The 22179-nt window shown below is 39.0% G+C and overlaps 2 protein-coding genes across 2 annotated transcripts; both read left to right on the top strand.

Annotated features, from left to right (window-relative positions):
- Positions 1-15656: 15656 nt before the first annotated feature.
- LOC126795073 (auxin-binding protein ABP19a-like) lies at positions 15657-16289 on the top strand. Its single transcript, XM_050521894.1, has one exon. The coding sequence runs from the start codon at positions 15657-15659 to the stop codon at positions 16287-16289; it is 633 nt and encodes a 210-aa protein (XP_050377851.1).
- A 537-nt stretch (positions 16290-16826) lies between these two features.
- Positions 16827-19940, top strand: LOC126795352 (glyceraldehyde-3-phosphate dehydrogenase, cytosolic-like). Its single transcript, XM_050522200.1, has 12 exons — positions 16827-16842; positions 17054-17128; positions 17227-17327; positions 17589-17704; positions 17814-17913; positions 18272-18418; positions 18501-18561; positions 18753-18886; positions 19316-19458; positions 19566-19649; positions 19720-19809; positions 19889-19940. The coding sequence occupies exons 1-12, from the start codon at positions 16827-16829 to the stop codon at positions 19938-19940; spliced, it is 1119 nt and encodes a 372-aa protein (XP_050378157.1).
- The last annotated feature ends 2239 nt before the right edge of the window (positions 19941-22179 follow it).

Genomic DNA, 22179 nt, shown 5'->3' with positions numbered 1-22179 from the left:
GAAATGCCATGTGAGCATGTGTGCTTATGTTCTATTTTTCTTCGTCCTCTTGCAGCCATATATGCCCCAAAGGTCTTCTTCAATTATCTGCATTATAAAATTATACTACATACATACTAGAACAACACACACCAGCGAGGGGTGTGGTAAATAATTTTTTTTTTCAGAATAAATAAATATTTACTACAGAATAGTAGGGAGATAGCATGGGGTGGTTACATCACATAAAAGTTATATGCAAAAGAAAATAAATTTTCATTTTTCGGTTTATTTTTATTTTTATTTTTTTATCCCTTAAATATTGAACATAATTTTAAATTAACATATGTTGTATGTACCTATACGTATTTTTATGTGTTTTGGTTGACAAATTCTCTTCTAATTATAGAAGTACTAGTCGATCATTACACACATGCAATGCATATGGGAAGAATTTTTATTTTTTATTTTTTTTACTAATTTTTTTTTCAGGTTTTGGTGGAGGAAAAATCGGATGTGGGAAATTATAAGTAGTTACCGATAATTTTCAGTTTTTTTTTCAACTTATATATGTATATATCATTTTGTTAAATACTATTATAGTCTTTATATATTAATAATTGTTTTCAAGTTATTAATTATTTTCACAGGCGTTTTGGTTGACAAAGTGAGTTTGAGTTATTAATAGTATAGATAGATATATATGTGTATATGAAAGGCCTTGAATTCGGAAAAAAAATTTGGTTGGCTAGCTTCTTGTTAATTCACTAAATTGTAATGGACTACTATGCTTTGTAAAATAGTCACATATCGAAAACTATTGTGCACCAATACTTTTCATTAAGTTTTAAAAGTGTTGAATGTACGTCAACTCTTGCTCTTGTTGTTGAGCTTCCGTGAGCAAAGATCTTCTCCATCTAGGAGGATCCTAACAATATTCCGACTTGTAGATTAATTTACTAACACGATTTCAATTGTATATATAATCGTTATGGTCAAATAAATTTAGATGTAATCATACACAATAAGTGCATAGTATATCATGGATATTTCTATTTAATTAATTATGCAACCAACTAATAACTGAGGTCATGTAGCACATGAGCTTGCCCATCAAAATATCGATCTAGGTTTTCAGCTTCAAACGATTCTACCTCCGTATTGGGTCGCATCATTGGCCCGTGCTGGCCTATGCCTTTGTCAAGTTTCTCCTCAATTATACACAACGGGTGATTAATTGGTGATAGTTTAGTAGATGTCTACTAAACCAAAAGGAGCCAAGAATATAGAAACCGCAGGCAGCATTACAAACATACCCCTTCATCTATTTAATTTCTTTAAACACCATGGAGCTAGGGTATGAGTGAACAAAGTTGATAAGCCGATGGGGATGTTTTTGTTTCTGAATGAAACAGACAAGTGATGGAATTACATGCTTCATGAATTGAACCCATACTTGGGAGCATGCGGCATATGTATAGGGCCAAAATTTCCGGAAAATGGTATGTTGGCTATTCTGAGAACAGATCGGCCAATTTAAATTTCTATTGGCATGGTTGGTCTTCGTCAATGGCAGCAAGTGTTTAAAGACGACAGTGTTTTTAGAAGTGCTTAACTGATAAATTTGGTTCTTGAAGAGTATGCATTTCTCAACAACAATCGGTAATTACAGAGTGTAACGACTCCAAAATTTTAAGCTTAAAAATTCAAAATTTTAAAGTCGCTAAACACCAAACAATCTCAATGAAAACGAAATCATTTAAAATGTCACAGCGGATCATTACTGAGTTCTCAATACAACTCAGACAAACCAATTATTACAAACCAAATTTATAATCCATACATAAAATGAAAATGTAATAATCCTCACAATCTCTCACAAAACTCACGAAATAAATGATCACAAAATTCTCACTCACAAATCCACTCTAGAAATCTCACCACAAGCAGGATAATGAACGACTTCAAGTCCCCAGAGATGTCCTTCGATTCCCACTAATCGACACCTGCAGTAGTATCCCCTACACCATCGAATTGGTGCACCGGGATTGTCAACACAAACCCGGTAAGCTTTACAGCTCGTATGAGTAAAATAAAACAAATATAACTCGCATAACAATATACATGTCAATCCACAATTAACAAATATAAATGCACTCATGAGTCAATGGACGGCCCATCTAGTTGTCCCGAAAATATAAAAATGAAGATACTCATGAGAAGTTGGGCAACCCCTCTGTTTGCCCAAATGCATTTATAATACGTGTACTAATGAGCGATGGTACGCATCTGTTACCCCTCATATAGTACACTGCCGACGTTGAGTAATCTCCTCGCTACCCAACGCCCGGCATAGGGCAACCTCCTCGCTACCCTACGCCCAACATAGGGCAACCTTCTCGCTACCCTCTGTCCAACATCGGGCAACCTCCTCACTACCCGATGTCCGGCAGACAGACTAGAGCTCTAACTGTATCGTAACTTTCGCCCGGCCAAAGGCTAGGTTTCGACTTGCCAAACACGTACAATAATCTCACATCATATTGTACCAAACATCAGGTCCGAAGACAATTCACATTTTAACAATCTCAATGTTAAAATCACGTACAATAATCTCACATCATATTGTACAATTCAAAATCACATGCTCGATATATCTTATCATCAAAATGACGTCATCACAATAAATCATAACAGTATATTATATAGCAAACTATATATATATATATATGTATTTATTTACCATTTATATAATGCATATATATAATCCACTATATCATATACATGTCATAATTTATAAACACGTCCGAAGACAAAATGTTTAACAAACCCCATATTAAAATCACATGCTCGTCATCGAAATGACATATTTCAAATGAATTCATAACAGTATATATTATAGCAAACCATATATATATGCACTTATTACCATTTATACAAAATATATATAATCCACTATATGGTATACATGTCGTATTTCAATATTTAAAACTTGCTAAAATCTTGGAATCACCGCAAGGGTAGATTCGTAAATATGTGAGATTTTACTCACCTTATTGACTCGGGCGTAATTCCACAATTTCCGGAGATAATCCTTCCCTTGATTTATCGATCGCCTTGAAAAGATAAGAAAAGAATTTAGAAACATTTCGTAAACCTTTAAATGCCGAAACAGTAATAATCGGTTACTGTTTAGCAGTGTTCGGTTTTACGAATTTACTGTTCACCGTCAATATTCAGTGTATTGTTCACTGTTAGTATTCACGTTTACTATTCACGGTTACTGTTCATGTATTAATGTACAAATATACAAATAATACGTATTTCCGTACGTATAAATACTGTTTACGTATTTCTATATGTATACATACTGTTTACGTATTTCTGTACGTACACATCCTATTCAAATGTAAATACAATCTCAGTAAATAAAATTTACTAAATTACCTTTTACAAATTACTTTTTACAATTACTGAAAGTAATTTATATTTACATTTACCTTTACCGTACGTAAAATTTAATTTACATTTACCGTACGTAAAATTTAATTTACATTTACTGTACGTAAATAAAATTTACATTTACATTTACCGTACGTAAGTAAATTACCAAAATATCCTTCTGGAATACTATTCATGCGCCGCCGCACGTGGCGGCGCGTGGGGTGCACGCGCCGACGCCAAACACGGCGCGTATCACGCCACCGCTGTGCCCAAACTCTCCCCCTCCTCCCCCTCTTCCTTTCTACGGTCTCCGACTACTCCTAAGCTAACCCACGCACCCCCACGCGCCGCCTCTAGGCGGCGGTAACCATCTCCTCCATCCACCTCCGATTCTCCACAAAAACCTCCACAATCAATACAACAACATCACAACCCATTCAATTACACAACCCTTACCTTTATCACGCCGTGGAAGCACCGGAGGATCACCGACGAGCTTGAACCAGTCGATCTGGGCTTGGTGACGTGCATCGAGGCTCCACGACGGCGAGAGACAGTGCGTCGACCTCGGGGTCGACTGAAGGAGGCCGTGCGACGCTCGATGTGCTGGCGGTGTGGCTCACGAACGTGCGGTGGTGGAGAATCGGCGAAGTAGTGAAATCGGTGAGGGAGAGGGAAAGAGAGAAAAAGGGAGGCGCGCGGGTGGAAGGAGAGGGAGAGAATGAGGGGTTTCCAATTTTGGAAACCCTAAACTGATAAGTTTTCCTTTTATACCCCTTTCTAAATCGGAAACTAACTTAAATCGTTAATAACTTTCACCTCCGACGTCCGATTCGAACGTGTCACATGTCCACGTACTCGTATCGACGAGCTCTACGACTTTCATGAAGAAAGTTTTCACAAACGATCGACGGAATAAAAGTTGATATATTCGTTCAGAAACGTAACGTTTTTCGATTCAAACGTTCCGAGAACGTTTCCGTTTTTCGTTTCATAACGTCGCCACCACTCACACTCATTCTAATTAAACTTCACAATTTTATGGAATTCCAATCAAATTCAAATATTGTTTGAAAAATTAGGGTTATTACACAGAGTGATTGATCTTTGTTCCGGTTCCACGTATAATGGTATACTGGCTGCCCCCTACCGGCTACGTACGTACTGCTGTCTCTATGATTGGTATTGACTATTGACTCGAGTCTTTCAATTTTGGTGCTATTGGATAATCCAAGCAATTTACAATTTCTACATGTACTATGTATATAATTTTTGGGTTACAGGGGCGGGATTCATGCATGCATGTGACGTTGAAGATCATATATATTGTCGTTATATCTTGCCCCGTCCAGTTTCTACTACGTTCTGAAATTTCAATTCCATCAGATACGCTTATTGTGAAATGTGAATATTATTGACACATCATCCAGGCCTTAGTGATGAACTCCTAATCGAGAAAAAAAATATACAGTTCATCACTAAGACGATAGTTAAATTGTGGATACCAAGAAACTAACCTTATATGCGTTAACAAGAAAAGGAAAAAAAACGTACAGAGAAAAAAAATTACAGTTCATCACTGAGACGATAATTAAATTATGGACACCAAAAAACTAACTTTATGTGCGTTAACAAGAAAAGGAAAAAAAAAACGTACACTATTATTTTTCTGACACCGCCTTCGTCCTATATATTACACGAAATTTTGAGATGACAACGATTTGCAATGTCTACGTTGCCTAACCTTCATCTATTCGATGGTTTAATTACTTAATCACTTTTGGATTACACTTAGTGACGTGCTGCTTAGATAGGTTGCACTTGTTTATTCCTTGATTCTACTTAACACTGAGCTATTTCCTCCATTTAGAGTGACAAATTATTTGACCGCAAGAAACCGATTATTGGGCCAATTCTAGAGCTCGACTACTCTTTTATCGAGAAATAGACATGAAAGTGCATGTAAAATATGGGGCCTATTAGAGTGACATCAGTGACTATAAAATCATATTATTCTAGTTAGGCCGGTAAATTCATCAGCCCCTTGATGTGCCTATAAATGAAATAAGTGAGAGTATATCTAAAAGTTACTCTATAACTCAAATAATTTTCATTGTAGAGGAAAAATATCAATTTTTAGCTCCAACAGTTAATTTAAACCGTTCTCGATAATAGAAAAAGTGAGGAGAGAGAAACAAAATTTCAAAATCTGTATAATTTTTAAATGTAACGACCCCAAAATTTCGAGTATAAAAACTCAAAATTTCAAAGTCGTTAAACACCAAACAATCTCGATGAAATCGAAATCATTTAAAATGCCACAGCGAATCATCTCTGAGTTCAAAATACAACTCAGTCAAACCGATTATTACAACCAAATTATAATTCATCATTATAACAAATGGAAATGTATAATCCTCACAACAACCTCACAAGATAGTCACACAAAATCCTCACATAAGCTGGAGATAAATAACTTCAAGTCCTCTGAGTGGTCCGTCAATTCCCGCTAATCCACACCTGCGGAGTTATCCACTACACCATCGAATTGGTGCACCGGGATTGTAAACACAAACCCGGTAAGCTTTACAGCTCGTATGAGTAAAATGAAAATATATAACTCGCATATCAATATATACGAAAATTCACAAATCAAACAAATATAAATGCACTCATGAGTCAGTGGACGGCACATCTGGTTGTCCCAAAGAAATATGAAATAAAACGCTCATGAGAAATTAAGTAACCCTTCTGGTTACCCAAATGCATTTATATTACGGGTACCAAGAACGCTGGTACACATCTGTTACCCCTCTCGTAATACACCGCCGACGTTGGATAGCCACCCGCTACCCAACATCCAAAACAATCTGAGTACCCATGAGCAGATAACCACCCGTTACCTCACATGCAGTACTAAGGCAGACAGACTAGAGCTCTAACTGTATCGTAACTTTCGCCCGGCCAAAGGCTAGGTTCCGACTTGCCAAACACGTACAATAATCTCACATCATATTGTACCAATCACGTCCGAAGACAAATCAACATTTTAACAATCTCAATGTTAAAAATCACGTACAATAATCTCACATCATATTGTACCAAAAATCATGTCCGAAGACAAATCAACATTTTAACAAACTCAATGTTAAAATCACGTACAATAATCTCACATCATATTGTACAAATCAAAATCACATGCTCAATATTTAAATCTCGTCATCGAAATGACATAAATCACGATAAAATCATAACAGTATATTATATAGCAAACTATATATATATGTACATATTTACCATTTATACAATTTATATATAATCCATTATATCGTATACATGTCATATTTCATAAACACGTCCGAAGACAAAAACTCGTCCGAAGACAAAACATTTTAACAAACTCATGTTAAAACCACGTACAATAATCACACCTCATATTGTACAAAAATCACATCACATGCTCAACATTTAATTCTCGTCATTCGAAATAACCAATTCCAATGAATTCATAACAGTATATAATATAGCAAACTATATATATATGTACTTATTACCATTTATACGATATATACGTAATCCACTATATTATATACGTGTCGTAATTCAATATTAAAAACTCTTGCAAAAATCTTGGAATCACCGCAAGGGTAGATTCGTAAATAAGTGAGATTTTACTCACCTTCTTTCGTGCGTGCAACTTCCACGACCCTGAAAGTAATTTCCTCAGTCGTTTCGTCAGTCACCTAATAGCACGATAAATGCTTAGAAAATGATACTTAAAATATCAGGTGACGAGTTCAGCACAGCTAAATATTGTTCATAAAACATTGTTCATGGAACACTGTTCATGTTTACTAATCACCGTTTTTACTAAACCATTGTTCATAGTTACTGTTTTACCAAAACACTGTTCAAAGTTACTGTTTTACCATGATATTGTTCACATTTTACTGTTACATATCACTATTCATAGTTACTGTTACAGATCACTATTCATGCGGCGTTACTATTCACATTTACTATTCATTCGGCGTTACTGTTCACCGACCGCCACCAATCATCACCAAAATTCACCACCACAACCTAAACAACATTTCCAACAACTTCCTAGTTGACACCAAGGTCTAAATCCGAGTCTAAACAGTCCAAACAACGAAGAACATGAAATCGGCACTATTCACAAACCCTAGAAATTGAAATTTTGATTCGGGTACTTACACTTCGATTTGGCTCGATTCCTTTTGTAGGAATGTTGCTGGGACTGAGACAAACAAAACCCCCCAAGAATCTTGAGCCATGGTGGTCGGAGGAGGCGGCGCCGCCACAGCAGTAACTTCTAGCGGTTGCTACACCGTGTGTGGTTGTCGCCGGAGTGCAAGGCGTAGCCCAAAAGATGGAGCTCGTGGAGCCCGTCAGTTTGATAGGTGGCACGACACGAGGCGACGTCGGATGGTGGAGTAATCGGCCGGAGAAGGTTTTTGGGTCGGGTGAACAGTACCCGAGCTCGGGTGAACAGTACCCCGATCTGATTTTTAGAAAAAATCTGATTTTCTGATTTTTAATCTCATCTCCTTCCTTTTATACTATTTCCAAAATCGGAAACGAATTTCCGACGTTAATAACTTTTGCATCCGACGTCCGATTCGAACGTATGACGTGTCCACGAATTTGTATCGATGAGCTCTACGACTTTCGTGAAGGAAGTTTTTGCAACCGAGCGACGGAATAAAAGTCGATCTATACGTTACGGTAACGTTACGTTTTCTAATTAAACGATCCGAGAACGTTTCCGTTTTTGTTTTGAAATGTCGCAAACCTCCAATTGTCGTCTTGAATTAATTTCACAAGTTTAACACTTAAAAAATACTCGACATTTAGTTTCTAAAATTTCGGGTTATTACATTAAAACAATTTCTAAAATTTATTTCTTACCAAAATTAATTCACTCTTTATACTAAAAATTAACAAAAAAAAAAAGAATGACTTGATTCACCCTTTATCATTCCTTGTCTAGTTTGGTAATTATGATATTATGAGATTCAATTTGATTTTCATTTAATTATACACATATGCATTTAATTTTATACAATAGAATAAATAAGCGGTTGGTATAGATATAATAGATGAGTTGTTGAAATTGAGGTTTTTTTATTTTTTAGATATTTAATATTTTCATCTTTTAAAATAGAGAATTTTAATATAAGTTAATGGAGATATTCTAAGTGTCAAATGGGTGATTGTTGCGGGATCAATTATAATGTTAGTACTGTTTCAGGATGAAATAATTGTGTATTATTGAATGATATGGTGGCCTTTATATAGGCATTACAAAACCACAATCCCGTAGGATTCGGAGTCCTAATCTATTACGGAGATGCTAATCTATCTCCTAACAGGAAACCTATTAGGCTAAGACACACATAAGGGTAGAATAGTAATTCTCACGGAATACTCCCCCTTGTGTCGCATGCCTATGTTGCATGGTGCACATATCGTTGCCTCGGTAAAAACCTTGTCAAGCAAAATAAAAACCTCTTGGGTAAAAACAAAAGCTTGATCGAAGGGAAAAAGAGCACAACGCACCGTCTACATTTGATAGCATCATGTTAGGTAGACTCCCCCTGAAGTCTACGAAACAACTCCCCCTGATTAGTGCCATAATCATGGAGTACAAAGAACAACGTATACAACGTTCATTACATGTTTCTCAAACGTAGTCTTGGGCTAATGATTAATCATTAATCTAGCCACACATCCTTAGATCATCCATGCTATACTTAGCCAAACTTAGATCTTAGGAAACAAGATTGCATAACAACTCAAAACAAGAGTTTGCAATGAAAATCAGATTCTCGGGTAGAATGACCTTCACTCACTTAAACGGTCATAACTTCTTCGTCAAAATAGGTATCAGCGAACCGTAAAATGTTCTGAAAAGTAGACACCCGTGTCTTTCCAGTGACATAAGGTTCACAACCTCATCCGATCGGAGCAGTTCACAATGCTCTGTAGAAGTTGACTGACTTGCAAATTTCCGGACAGGACTGTCCTACTTTGCTAAAACGGCCATAACTCACTCAATATGATAGCTATGAACGAATGGTTGATGTCCATGGAAAGTATACACATAGGCCTTTCCAACGGTACCAATTTCACCATATTTCATCGAGCGAGCTGTCTTGTAGGTCTCGTTGAAGTTGACCTACGAAACTGGACAGATTCTGATTTGTCACATTTAATGTGTCTTTCGCGAAAAGAATGGGGGAATGGACCAATGAAGGACTGATTTCGGTCCAAGACGGAACCGTACGCATCCTCTACGCTACCAGTGTCGACTGCTACACCAAGGCGTACCTTGATGTTGCTGGAGCTGCTGGCGGCGTTGGTGTGGATAGGATTTGTGTTGGTTCACTGAGTGTAGAACTAAACCCATGTCAAAGAAGCAATGCAAGTCCAATGACAATGCATAGGCGCATAGCTAATCACGTCATAATGAAAGCAATAGTGTCCCAACAACACTAACATGTATGAATGTATAGCTCATTGAATCTCTTCATCATCTATACTTAGACGGAATAGAGAATCAAGAATTAGCTTCATATGAACACATATGGGTATGAGTTCTTGCAACCGATTGTACTACGTTCTCTCGAACGTCGCAATCTGATTACATAAGCTCTCCGTGGTCTGGAGGCATTTAAAGTCCCTCGGGCACTCTCATATCTGCGTCAAGATCCCTTTACAGATATTCTATGACCACTATCATATGCTGCAAATCAGTTTTCATGGACACTATTACTGATCAAGTAGCGGAAAGCAATTATGTCCATAACGAGAGAATATAACTCATCGTAGTCAATACTAGGATAATGAGACAATCTTTGCGCCATAAGTCCTGCATATATCGCATGACTTCATCTTTCTCATTACACTTACGAACAACGACCAACATAACAAGTCTAGTTCAGCCTGTATTGATTCTTTCCACTTCGGTCAAGTTGCTCATCGTTGATGCTTTACAACGGAATAAGAGCATAAGCGAATACATCATCAATCATGGGAGATCAATACATTAAACACACGCGCGCGCTATATACGATCAATTCGTGAGATTTCTATTATTCTCTAACATCAACAAAAAGAGTCTGTAGCGTCCCACAGAAACTTAGTTGATACACATGTTTAGAGAATATCTCTTGATGATGGGCGAAATACTTGTGCCTACGCACTTCGCTTCTTTCTAGTTTTGATTCTAGAGAATAATGGTCTCCCCCTCATCTAGGCAGGAGCCAAGACCGAAGCTATGACCCTTACTAGTCCATCTTTGCGTTTGCCGCCCTTGTTTTGTGGTGCAATGCCACGGGCGCCGACAACACCACAGCGTACGATGGTGCCATCGCCGGCTTCCTTCCCACTGTCAGGGATGGTGCCAACGGTGCTAGGACCAGGTCATATGAAATTCTCTCATATTCTGAGAGTTCCAACCTTACCGGCACATCACAGCATTTATGTGCGATCTCGTCACTTTCGCAATATCGGTAAAGTCATTAAGCATCGAATCTTTGACTTTCGGGAGGTCGATAATGCGTTGCACATTTGCTCACTTTGAGTAGTGCGGAATCTTAATGAGACATAGTGCCACACCACGTCAATTCCTGGCGTTAAAACTAGAATGGGAGCATTCCATATCTCCCCCTAACGACGGGAAATATGTCTCATCAAAGTGACCGTCTGCTAATATCGCAGGATAGAGATCAACGGTTGTAGATTGGAAATAGCGGACAAGTGTTGGTGATTCATAAATCATAACCAACCAGAATACTTAATCGTTTCAAGTAGACCCATTGAGATAACTACAATAGAGGCACATAAATAACTTTAACCAAATAGGCGTTAGTGAAAAGAACGTTGGGATCGTATCCAGTGACCATCTGGTACGCACTAAACACTTGGCAAGTTGTGGGTCTGAAACGAATAAGTGTCGCTGCATGCAACATCATTACATATCCCCATGCAAAAATCGGCAGGTTAGTACCCATAACCAAGTCCGAGCTCTGCTAGATCGTGCGGTGAATGAACATGAGGAATAATATGTTCAACGACGATCCTAGTAGATATGCAAAAGGAAATCATCAAAGTCGTGGAGGTGAACTCTCCAATGGTATCCATTCAAATAGATTTGAGAGGATAGGAAGGGTGGTGAGCCCTTAGTATGATGATCATAGCTAAAAACTTTAGCGAATGCAGCGTTTCTTGTGGAAAGCAAAGCGACATGTGACCAACGCGTCGATGCTCTTAACCTATGCCATAAAAATACCGAAAAATGTCCGTATTCGGTTAGATAGGGTCCACTAATGTCACCTTAAATACTTTGTAAGAATGGAATGTTCTCGGTTGGAGCCTTAGCAAATAAGGACTTCCTTGAAATCTAGCAAAAGAACAAGCTTTGCAAAATGAGCGATTGGCATCAGAGATTTTCATGGAGGCATTAGAAGACACGGGAGGCATCACAAGCTCCTGTGAAGGAGGGGATGCCGCCACCGACGGCCTTAATGCCATGGAGCCGTCGAAATAGGCAGGCTCGGCCTCACCGTGCATGGCACGGATAGGCTCGGCCTCACCGTGCATGGCACGGATAGGCTCGGCCTCACCGTGTGGAGCATGGGTGAGGTGGTCCTCCAATCGCTTCGTGAACATGAAAAATAGATGATAATGTGAATTTCAAAGAACTCGAATCATCATATCTTGTTCAAAATGACCAAAAAACGATCATGTCAAAACCGAGAAGACAGTAAAACCGAACCCATGATTCAAAGAATCTTGAGTTACATAAAGCTACTGCTGCAGGCAAGCAAAACGATGTCTACAGGCTAACAAAGCTACTGTCGAAGCTTGAAAAAGATATTGTCAATGAAATCTGACAGATTTATTCCTCTCCATTCTTAACACAAATATCAAGATGAAAATCTATCATTGGCATGTATGGCCTTTAAAACTTAGCAAGGCACGAAGATATACAACACAATCTCCGCACGAGATCCGTAAAACAACTACCTGCGCCGTAGGACAGTGTGGGTGGTTACGCAATTAGCAAGACACTCGATTTCACGGCGGGACATTCCCAAAATGAAGATCAAGAGAGTCAACAACGCAGTGAACTTCTCTACACAATACGCCGTAGGATATTGTAAGAGAGGGGATTGAAACAAATGGCAATCCCATCGAATGTATCACATGGCAATAGAACTACATTCTTCAACTCAAGAGTTGGAAAAACATGGTATTGGAGCAGTTGAATACCAAACAATTACGGTGGAAAACCTTCCATTTGGTGCGGGTGGTCACCAATAATAATAAAATCATTTGAGCTATGAAATGACTTGGAGAAAACCGGAAAATTAACCGGAAAACCATGTCAAATTAACTCAAAACCGGGTGAAATTTGGACTGGGAATACGTGACAGCAAGAACTGCTGAAATATGCGGAAAACATGACGAGAAACGACGGAAAAAAAACGTCGGAAAAACTCGTCGGAAGCCGGCGGCACCGATTGCCGGAAATCCGGCCGGGGTGGCCGGACCTGGCCGGTATGGAGGCCGTAACTTCAGGTCCGACAGGGAACACCGTCCGGAACCGGATGGCGGTGCCGGAAACGCCGGCAAATGGCCGGAAGGCGGCGAATACGCCGGTAAAACGCCGGAAAACGTTCCGGAAACTCCGGAACAGTAACCGGAAAAAACGACGTCAATTTTGACGTTCCGAGGTCCGTTTTCCAAATTTCAAAGTCCAAAATCACAATGTAGTGCTATTGGGGTCCCATGTAACCCAAAAGCGGCCAATTTAAAAACCACGTGAGTTGTAAACGTTGACCATGCATGCTAAGCCAAGGCAAATAAAATTCTCACAAGTCCAAGAAAGACGAGAAATTTTATAGAATATGCCAATATTTAATACAACACAAACAAACTTCCAATTCCAATAGACGACTTAGGATAAAGTCGAGCAATAATCATGGCAATGCCAACGTCATACTTGAAAAATAGTAAGCAGAAGACATAGTCAAAATAGAGTGACTAATCAAAAGTCCGTAGCAACAAAATCTTGCATATCGGATTGGGCGGAGCCTTAGCCTGAGGCTCAAAAATGTTTGCTTACTTGAGAATGGAAGAATGTTACTTTTCCATCTCCAAGATTCCCTCAAGAAATAGATACAGGTGCCAAAAAGGACATGCGTTTCTTGGATGTGGAGTATGCATCAAGGTCAACTCTGATAATACAACGTCATAGACGTTCATTAAATCACTTTAAGTGTGTCCCATAGAATTCTTTATTTTTGGGATCTTTTGTCAGCAAATAGTGCTGCATCAGAGTAATGAATCAACTCAAATAAATGAGTACGTAGACCTTGGGATTATCGTTTATAGACATGAGTTTAAGAAAACTCAAACATTCAAATAACAGTCGCGATGGCGACGCATCCATAAGAAACGAGGGTTGTATAGGTTTCGAATAATCGAAATATTCAAGTATGTAACCGGAATTAGAAGGGTTGTGATGTATATGGTCACAAAATAATCGATGCATATCGGCGATTCTCATGATCGCACCCAAAACAGCGGTGCACTCAGGCGACCACACGAAATCGATATCTTCCTTTTTAAATAATAACGTGACTCCCCCAGAACCGTCACACGAAAAACGTCGACCAAGAGGGGAATCATATCCCTCTTTGGTCTCATCGGCGTTATAAGAAAGGCCGGAAAAGAAGACATGAAAAAGCCTAATAGCGCCCGATAATTTATATATATATCTTCAAAAACAGCAACTTTAAGAAAAACATACTTGTTGGTCTGCCAAATAGACCGCATATAAGTAAATTGCTTTGCAAATCGATCGTCATGCATGAAGTTGCTTGTTGAATTCCTTTTCGATCTTCGTCCGATGACATAAAAATCTTGGGAGGATACGATCGGAATCGTATGTAGATGGCAAAAGTATCGTTCATCTCGGCATGAATGTCATCACCATAGTACGACGAGTAATCACTTTTCCTATGCAAGCACGCGAAACAGAGTTAGAAAACGAAAACGTGCAAATAAATGATTTAATAAGCAATAGGAAAAGAAAAAGGAAAAAAGAGAAATAGTTTAAAGGCCCAAAAGGGTAGAGAAGACGGGAGTAGCTTCTCTTGAGCGAAGAGTTTGCTTGTGCAGTTCACGTTCATTGCGTATATATGCGGGAGGAGCAATTTTGAATCCTCTGATGCGGGGTTTGTCGGGGCAAAAAGATGTTTTTGCGGAGCGAATGTGGAGGATACCCTGCGGGGCTGCGGGGGCAGCGTGCAGGGGCTGCGCGCGGGGCTGCGGGGGCTGCGTGCAGGGGCTGCGGGGGGTGCGCCGGCGAGGAGATGGCGGAGCTTGGAATCGACGGCGGCCGGCGGAGGAGAGAGAGAGAAAAAAAATAGGGCTCTAAAAATTCAGGGTTTTAGAGCAACGTGCTGATAACGTGTTTCAGGATGAAATAATTGTGTATTATTGAATGATATGGTGGCCTTTATATAGGCATTACAAAACCACAATCCCGTAGGATTCGGAGTCCTAATCTATTACGGAGATGCTAATCTATCTCCTAACAGGAAATCTATTAGGCTAAGACAGGTAGAATAATAATTCTCCCGGAACAAGTACTTAAATTTTAACTCGTTTCGTCAATTTTGGTAAACAATTCTCCATGTTTAATTTAATTCCCATAGTTCATAGTTGATAAAACCTAATATACTGTACGTTCAATTTCGATATTGACTTTCTTTCCGACTTCTCTGAAACAGGGTAGATCACCATTTGAATTCTGGGGAAGTTTAGTCATAGTGATCCACGGGAGATCGAGGCTCTCTTACCATATTCGTCGAAAATTTAGCCTAAGCTAAGGCGCTCATTCTTTATAAAATAGGAGTGTATATTCAAGTCATAATTTTCTATATGCAATGAAACGTATCGTAATTTATGCGATTTCCATTATTAGAATATTGTTGATCGACCAGCTGCATGATGAATTCATATGCCTTTTAATCGTGATCCTGTAATTGATGCAGTAGTTATTTCTGTATGATTCCTTACCTGAAATGGTATTGCACTCTAGGCTAGAGTCTCTAGCTATATATAAAATGCCTCCCAGTAAGAAAGATACACACAGCTCAAATTCACCCTCTCAACTTCTGCAGAGAATTAACAATATGATTTCCCCTATCTTTTTCGTATTGTCTCTCATCCTCTCTTCTTCCTATGCCTCACACGTGCAAGACTTCTGTGTTGCAGACTACACAGCTCCTCAAAGCTTTGCAGGGTACGCCTGTAAAGACCCTGCAAAGGTCACTGTAGACGATTTCGTCTTCTCCGGCCTAAAAGCTCCCAACACCACGAACATTAACAAATCTGGATTCTCGGCTGCCGTTGCCCCTGTATTTCCTGCTCTCAACGGCCTCGGTGTTTCAGTGGCTCTAGCAACCCTGGATGTTGATGGAGTTAGTCCGCTTCACAGCCACCGGGGGGCTACAGAAGTAATAGTTATCGCCGAAGGTAGTAATATAGTTGCTGGGTTCATTGCGTCGAACAACAAAGTTTACATGAAGACTTTGAACAAGGGTGATGCTATTGTCTTTCCGCAAGGTTTATATCACTTCTTTTGGAATCAGGGTAAAACTCCGGCCACTATATTTGTCAGCTTCAGTAGCGAGAACCCTGGCGTTCAGGTTCTGGAGAATGCACTGTTTGGAAGCGATTTCCCTACTGATATCATAGCCAAGACTACTTTGCTTGACGTTGTGCAGATAAAGAAACTTAAGGGTGTCTTTCTTGGTACTAATTAGGGTTCCTTTATCTACGATAATAGGGATCAGTCTAATATATTCCTGAATAATAACTCTTCAGTTCTGTAACCAAAATCAAGTTTGGTTATTGTGATTCTTGTTCTTTATCATGCATCTATATGACTATATTTGAATTCGTTTGCGCGAAAACTCGTAGGAAATTAAACCTCGATTATGAGCCTATATGTACACTAGAACTTTAAACATGCAAGATAACTTTATCCAAAATATTCCTGTGAAAGATAAGCTTCATTTTGTAAAATCAAATGCCTGTGAAAAATTTAGTCCTAAACATTATTGAGACACATTTGACACGTACTGTTCCATTAATATTGGCACCGTGTACTCCTGTAGTATGAACTCACGATGATCGAACTATCAGGCGAAATAATGCCGAAGAGGCCATGCCCTAGAAATGGAGATGTTTGTCTGAATTTCTGAAATGTAAACTCTACGTCGCTCTTATTAGGCAATGGCATCCTACTTGGGCTGGGATCTCAAACCCAAAGCCCAATCAACCTCTCGCCAGATCGTGGTATGACCGGATCTCACGGTAAATCCATGCAGAGCAGCACTAAGTTTCTTTGCTCTGCCTCACAGCCACCGGTTCTTCCGGTCAGGCCCTCGTTCTTAACAATAGCATCTCTGATACTCCTGTACTTTCCCACTACACACACCAACACTCCAAAGCTTCTTGTCTGATAATCTGTTCAATCCCGTTTATCTTCATGGGTAATGATGAAATTTGATCATGTCTTTTTTAGTTTTCCTGTTTAAAATTGTGTTATACTCGCTGATCTTACTTGTATTATCAGGAAAGATAAAGCTCGGAATTCATGGTACTTTTTTATTTACTGTGCGTGTTTCTCTTTTCGTTCTACTTATAATGGAAGTACGTTCTTCCGTTATTGTTTCCAAAGATGGAGTTGTTGTTCAGGGTTTGGAAGAATTGGAAGATTGGTCACAAGAGTGGCTTTGCAGAGAGACGATATTGAACTTGTTTGCATCAATGACCCCTACGTCACGGCGGACTACATGGTATTTTTCTCTTGGGTTCTCTATCTATTTTTGGGTGCATTGCTATCTTGCATCATTTCTCTTAGTTTCCCTACTGTACTGAATTCTTAACCAGTTTGGGGTAGTGAAGAAGATAAATGGGGTACCAAATGCCGCTACCAATTTGCGGTTATAGTCGTTGATTTGTCAGTACGTGATCATGAAAATATAGTCTTTCTGGTCTGAAATGGTGAAACTATAGTTGATCGGAAATTTGAGGAGTCAGATTATCGTGTGGAGCAGGTCTACATGTTCAAGCACGATACTGTTCACGGTGCATGGAAGAATTGCGATGTGAAGCTTAAGAATGCAAACCACATATACTTTGGTAACAAGGCAGTCACCATTTTTGCAATCAGGTATGGTAACTGCAGTACCACTGTAATGTAGTATTCCAAAAAAAAAAAAGTAATGTAGTTCCATTTTTAATAGAACCAAATAGAATGAAAAGTTTGTAAAACCTTTTAGCCGCGAAGATGAGGTTCCTTGGTGCGGCCCCGGAGCCGAATATATCGTGGATGCCTCCGGTAAGGCTGCCGAAATCGCATTTTCTCAGGGTCATTTGAAGGTACGCTGCTATTCCAAATAACTTGTTGATCATGTACTTTATGCAGTAAATGGTCGCTTTTTTATGTATCATGCATGGATTTCATCTCAGTGACAAATTTTGTTTAAATATATAGCAGGCATTTAGTTTAGTGTAATTGCATAGGCCTTTATGATAAGCCTTTCATTTTTCTTTTCTAAAGTCAGAATAATAGAAGTTGAAATAGTTTGCTAGCTTTGTGATACTTGTACATATTCTTTCTCATACACTGTACTGACTATAGGTTTGACTTCAATTAATCTCTCATGCATGAAATTGGATTCCGGTTGTGATGTGTTGCCTTACAGGACTTTCTTTTATCTTTTATGAATACTACCAGGGCGGAGCTAAAAAAGTTATTGTGACTGACGTTTGTGAAGGTGCTCCTCCGTTTGTTGTGGGTGTCAATGAGAAGGAATACAAGCCAGAGTTCGATGTTATTTCCGGTGCTAGTTGCACCACCAACTGCCTTGCGCCCCTTGCAAAGGTTCATATCTGTCTGTTCGATTATTTGATCATAGTACAATTTGATGTCTGTTACTAACAGTCTACCCATGAGAATTTTGCAGGTCATTCACGATAGATTTGGTATTGTCGAGGGTCTGATGAGTACTGTTCACTCAATCACTGGTATGGTTTTTTTTGTTGTTCTTCGTTTACAATTGTTTTAGGCCTCGTTTGATTCACGAAAACCTAACAACTCAATGTCCCAGGAAATGAAACGAATTGAAAGTCCGCTGGGGACGAATGACTTTCTAAGTCTTCTACATTTTCCACATTACTCTATGTTTAGCTTGCTGTCTAAATTTTTGATGATGCAGCTACCCAAAGAGCTGTTGATGGAATTTGTCCTGATGATTGGAGACCTTACATGTCCACACCCTGTGTAAAAGATTGGAGAATTGGAAGAGCTGCTTATATTAACATCATTCCTACTACTACCGACGCAGCAAAGGTAATAGGAATATGATCGAACAATTTAACCCTGGTCTCCTTCAGAATTATGCAAAAATCTTTATCTGAAAATCACAAAATATCTTTGAATCACACAATGTCATTGCCTTTGTCAGAAGAAATCCTAGCCAGTAACTTCCTGGTAACTTTCATACACAATTAATATTCTCCCTAATTCAAATGAAGATTTGTGCTGGATGTGGGATAATTTCGAGTTGGGAAACATGAGTAAGTGTTAGCAAGAATCTCTCTTCCTAGAATATCAAGGCATAATCTTCCAAGAATACCTTAATACTTATAGTGTATCCTTTTGTAAAGCAATTCAGATTCTTATAAATTGTGAATCACCCCCTACAAGTTTGATAGATAACGTCTAGTCATTTTGTTTTGTAATCTCTCAAACTAACTATATGCACTATGGCTTGTGAAGGCTCTTGGTAAAGTTCTACCCGACCTGGATGGCAAGTTGACCGGAATGGCGTTCCGTGTTCCTTCTCTTGATGTTTCGGTGGTAGACCTAACGGTGAGGCTAGAAAAGCCGGCAACATATGACGAAATAAAAGCTGCCATCAAGTAAGGGCAGAGATGATTTGATACGTTGATGCATGATATAGTTACGTTCTTGATCTAAGCTATATGAAGCTCAGGTTTGGTTTAATTGAATTTCTGATGGTGTATAGGGAAGAGTCTGAGGGAAACTTGAAAGGAATCTTGGGTTACACTGAAGATGATGTTGTCTCTACTGACTTTGAGCGTGACAACAGGTACTTAAAACATATATATGGTGTGATTTTGGTAGTTGCTGCTACATTATGAAAGATCATCTTTCTGCAGGTCGAGTATTTTTGATGCAAAGGCTGGAATTGCGCTGAACGATAACTTCCACAAGTTGGTCGCATGGTACGACAACGAGTGGGGATACAGGTGATTTTTGACACTGTTGAACTCGATCATGGCGATGAAATCATTATCTAAATGTTCTTCTCATTTTGGTCTCTCGCAGCTCTCGCATTGTAGACTTGGTGACTTACATTGCTTCAGTTGATTCAGCATAAGGCAGCAAACTCAAAGTAGTAGTATCGAACTAATTTCGATAGTATATATGTGGATTTCGGTTTATGTTTAGCAGATACAGCAGCAGAAAATAATTTTGAATCTAACATATGAACTCGAAGTTGGTCTGTCGTTTGTAACTGATTAGATGCTTCAGTAGTACGCTTACTTTCGTATAAGAGAGGTAGATCAGACATTTTCAGATAGAGAAGCGTGGAGAGAACAATGTCATTGACAATTCCACCTTTCTTTATGAAAAATAGGAGTCTCTTTGCTAGCATTACAATAGTCGCTGCCCTTTCCGTTTACCATAACGTAATCACTAATCAATAGAAATGGGTTCACTGGAAATCCCAAGGAAAGGTACCAGCCCATTGATGGCTGATTAGTTGGAAAACAAGAAAACTGATTTACATATTTGCAATTTCTCCATTTGTGATGGGATATACAAAGCGACACAATTAGGCTAGTGTTGTGAGCTTAAATTTCTCATATTGTTTGAATCGCTTCCCTTTTTAGGGTATAAGAAATCGATGATAAGCCTCACTTTGTTCATTTCTAAAAATCAACTATCGAATGAAGATTTGAGTTTCAGTGGGGAAAATACTATTATGCAGTGCTGCACATTATGCAGACTATTTTGTGTGTATGTGTAAAAAAAATATCAATAAAAAAATTGACTTCAAAATGTCATAAGAACCACAAGATTTTAAAATATTGGATTTAAATGGTGATGATTATGTGCTACATGGTGTGTAGCACTGCACCATAGACAAATCCTTTCAGTGGTATCTGATATATAATTTATTCAGTGCATAAATGCATCCATTGTCGGGCTAGACCGTGTCACAGCACCAAAATTTCGAATGATAAAAATATCGAAATCGAAACCAGGAAAACTCTAAAACAATCTCAAATATATTGAAGCCATCTTATAGTAACAGTGTATCAAAAACTGAGTTCACAGTACGACTCAGTCGACTTGATTAATACATAACCAGTTTATAACTCAGACATTATAACAAATGGAAATGTAAAATTCTCTCAATCCTCACCACAAATAGAAGAAGAAAAAAACTTCGAAAATCTTCAAAGTAAGCCATCCAATTCTGCTAATCCACACATGCAGAACTATCTCCTACACCATCGCATATGTGCACCGGGATTGTAAACACAAACCCGGTAAGCTTTGCAGCTCGTATGAGTAAACCAACAGTATAATGCACATCGCATACAAAAGAAAATAACTGATAACATTTAAAGATAAATGTACTCATGAGACACTGGACGACCCATCTGGTTGTCCAATAATATTAGAAAATATGTGTACTCGTGAGACATTGGGCAACCCATCTGTTTACCCAAATAACATGTAAAACACGGGTACTCATGAGACTCAGGTACTCATATGTTACCCTTTGTTGGCATAGGCTTATACCCGCCATAATCAGCGCAACTATCAGCGCACTAAGGCTAATAAATAGCTCAGCCTCGCAATACCAGCAGTGAACCAGCCACACTAGTTGTGTAATGGGCTATCCCGCGGCCCAAACCGACTACGGACGCGCCATCACGCGCATCCCAAATGAGACTCTAGAGAACACATTAATCAAAACCTTGTCCCACACCGGAAGATGAGTGAATGATCTACCTCAATTGAACTATAAAAAGTCAAACCATCGACCTCGTAAGGTAAGTGCACTTAACCACCCACTGTTACTCTACATAAATTCCTACCAACCTGACTTGAGCATCGGAGAGTTGAAGACCACGCCGTCGTGGTCTCCACTTTGACGACTCGTGCTACTTGTGACATGAAAGGAACGAGGAGCACGGCGTATCGCGTCAACGAAGAGTGTAGCGTATTGTATCAGCGCAATTCACTACGTTAACATTGGCGTCATATGTGGAAATCGAACGCCGACAGATACACCCCTCATTGGCGCAATTCACTACGTTAACATTAGCGCAATTCACTACGTTACACCCCTCATGCAGTACGTCAACAGATACTGGGCAACCCATCTGTTACCCAATATCACACAAAAACATGGGTACTCATGAGACCCAGAAAACTCATCTGTTACCCCTCATGCAGTACAACGGCAGACAAACTAGAGCTCTAACTGATCGTAACTGACACCGGGCCAAGACTTGGTTCCGATTATTGCCAACAACGTCCGAAGACCAAAAAACGTTTTAACAAGACTCAATGTTAAAACCACTTACAATATAACAATC

The sequence above is a fragment of the Argentina anserina genome, chromosome 5 (genome assembly GCF_933775445.1).
Source record: "Argentina anserina chromosome 5, drPotAnse1.1, whole genome shotgun sequence".
NCBI lineage: Eukaryota > Viridiplantae > Streptophyta > Magnoliopsida > Rosales > Rosaceae > Argentina > Argentina anserina.
Note: the sequence above shows the minus strand (reverse complement) of the source record. Positions and strands in the feature narration are given on the sequence as shown.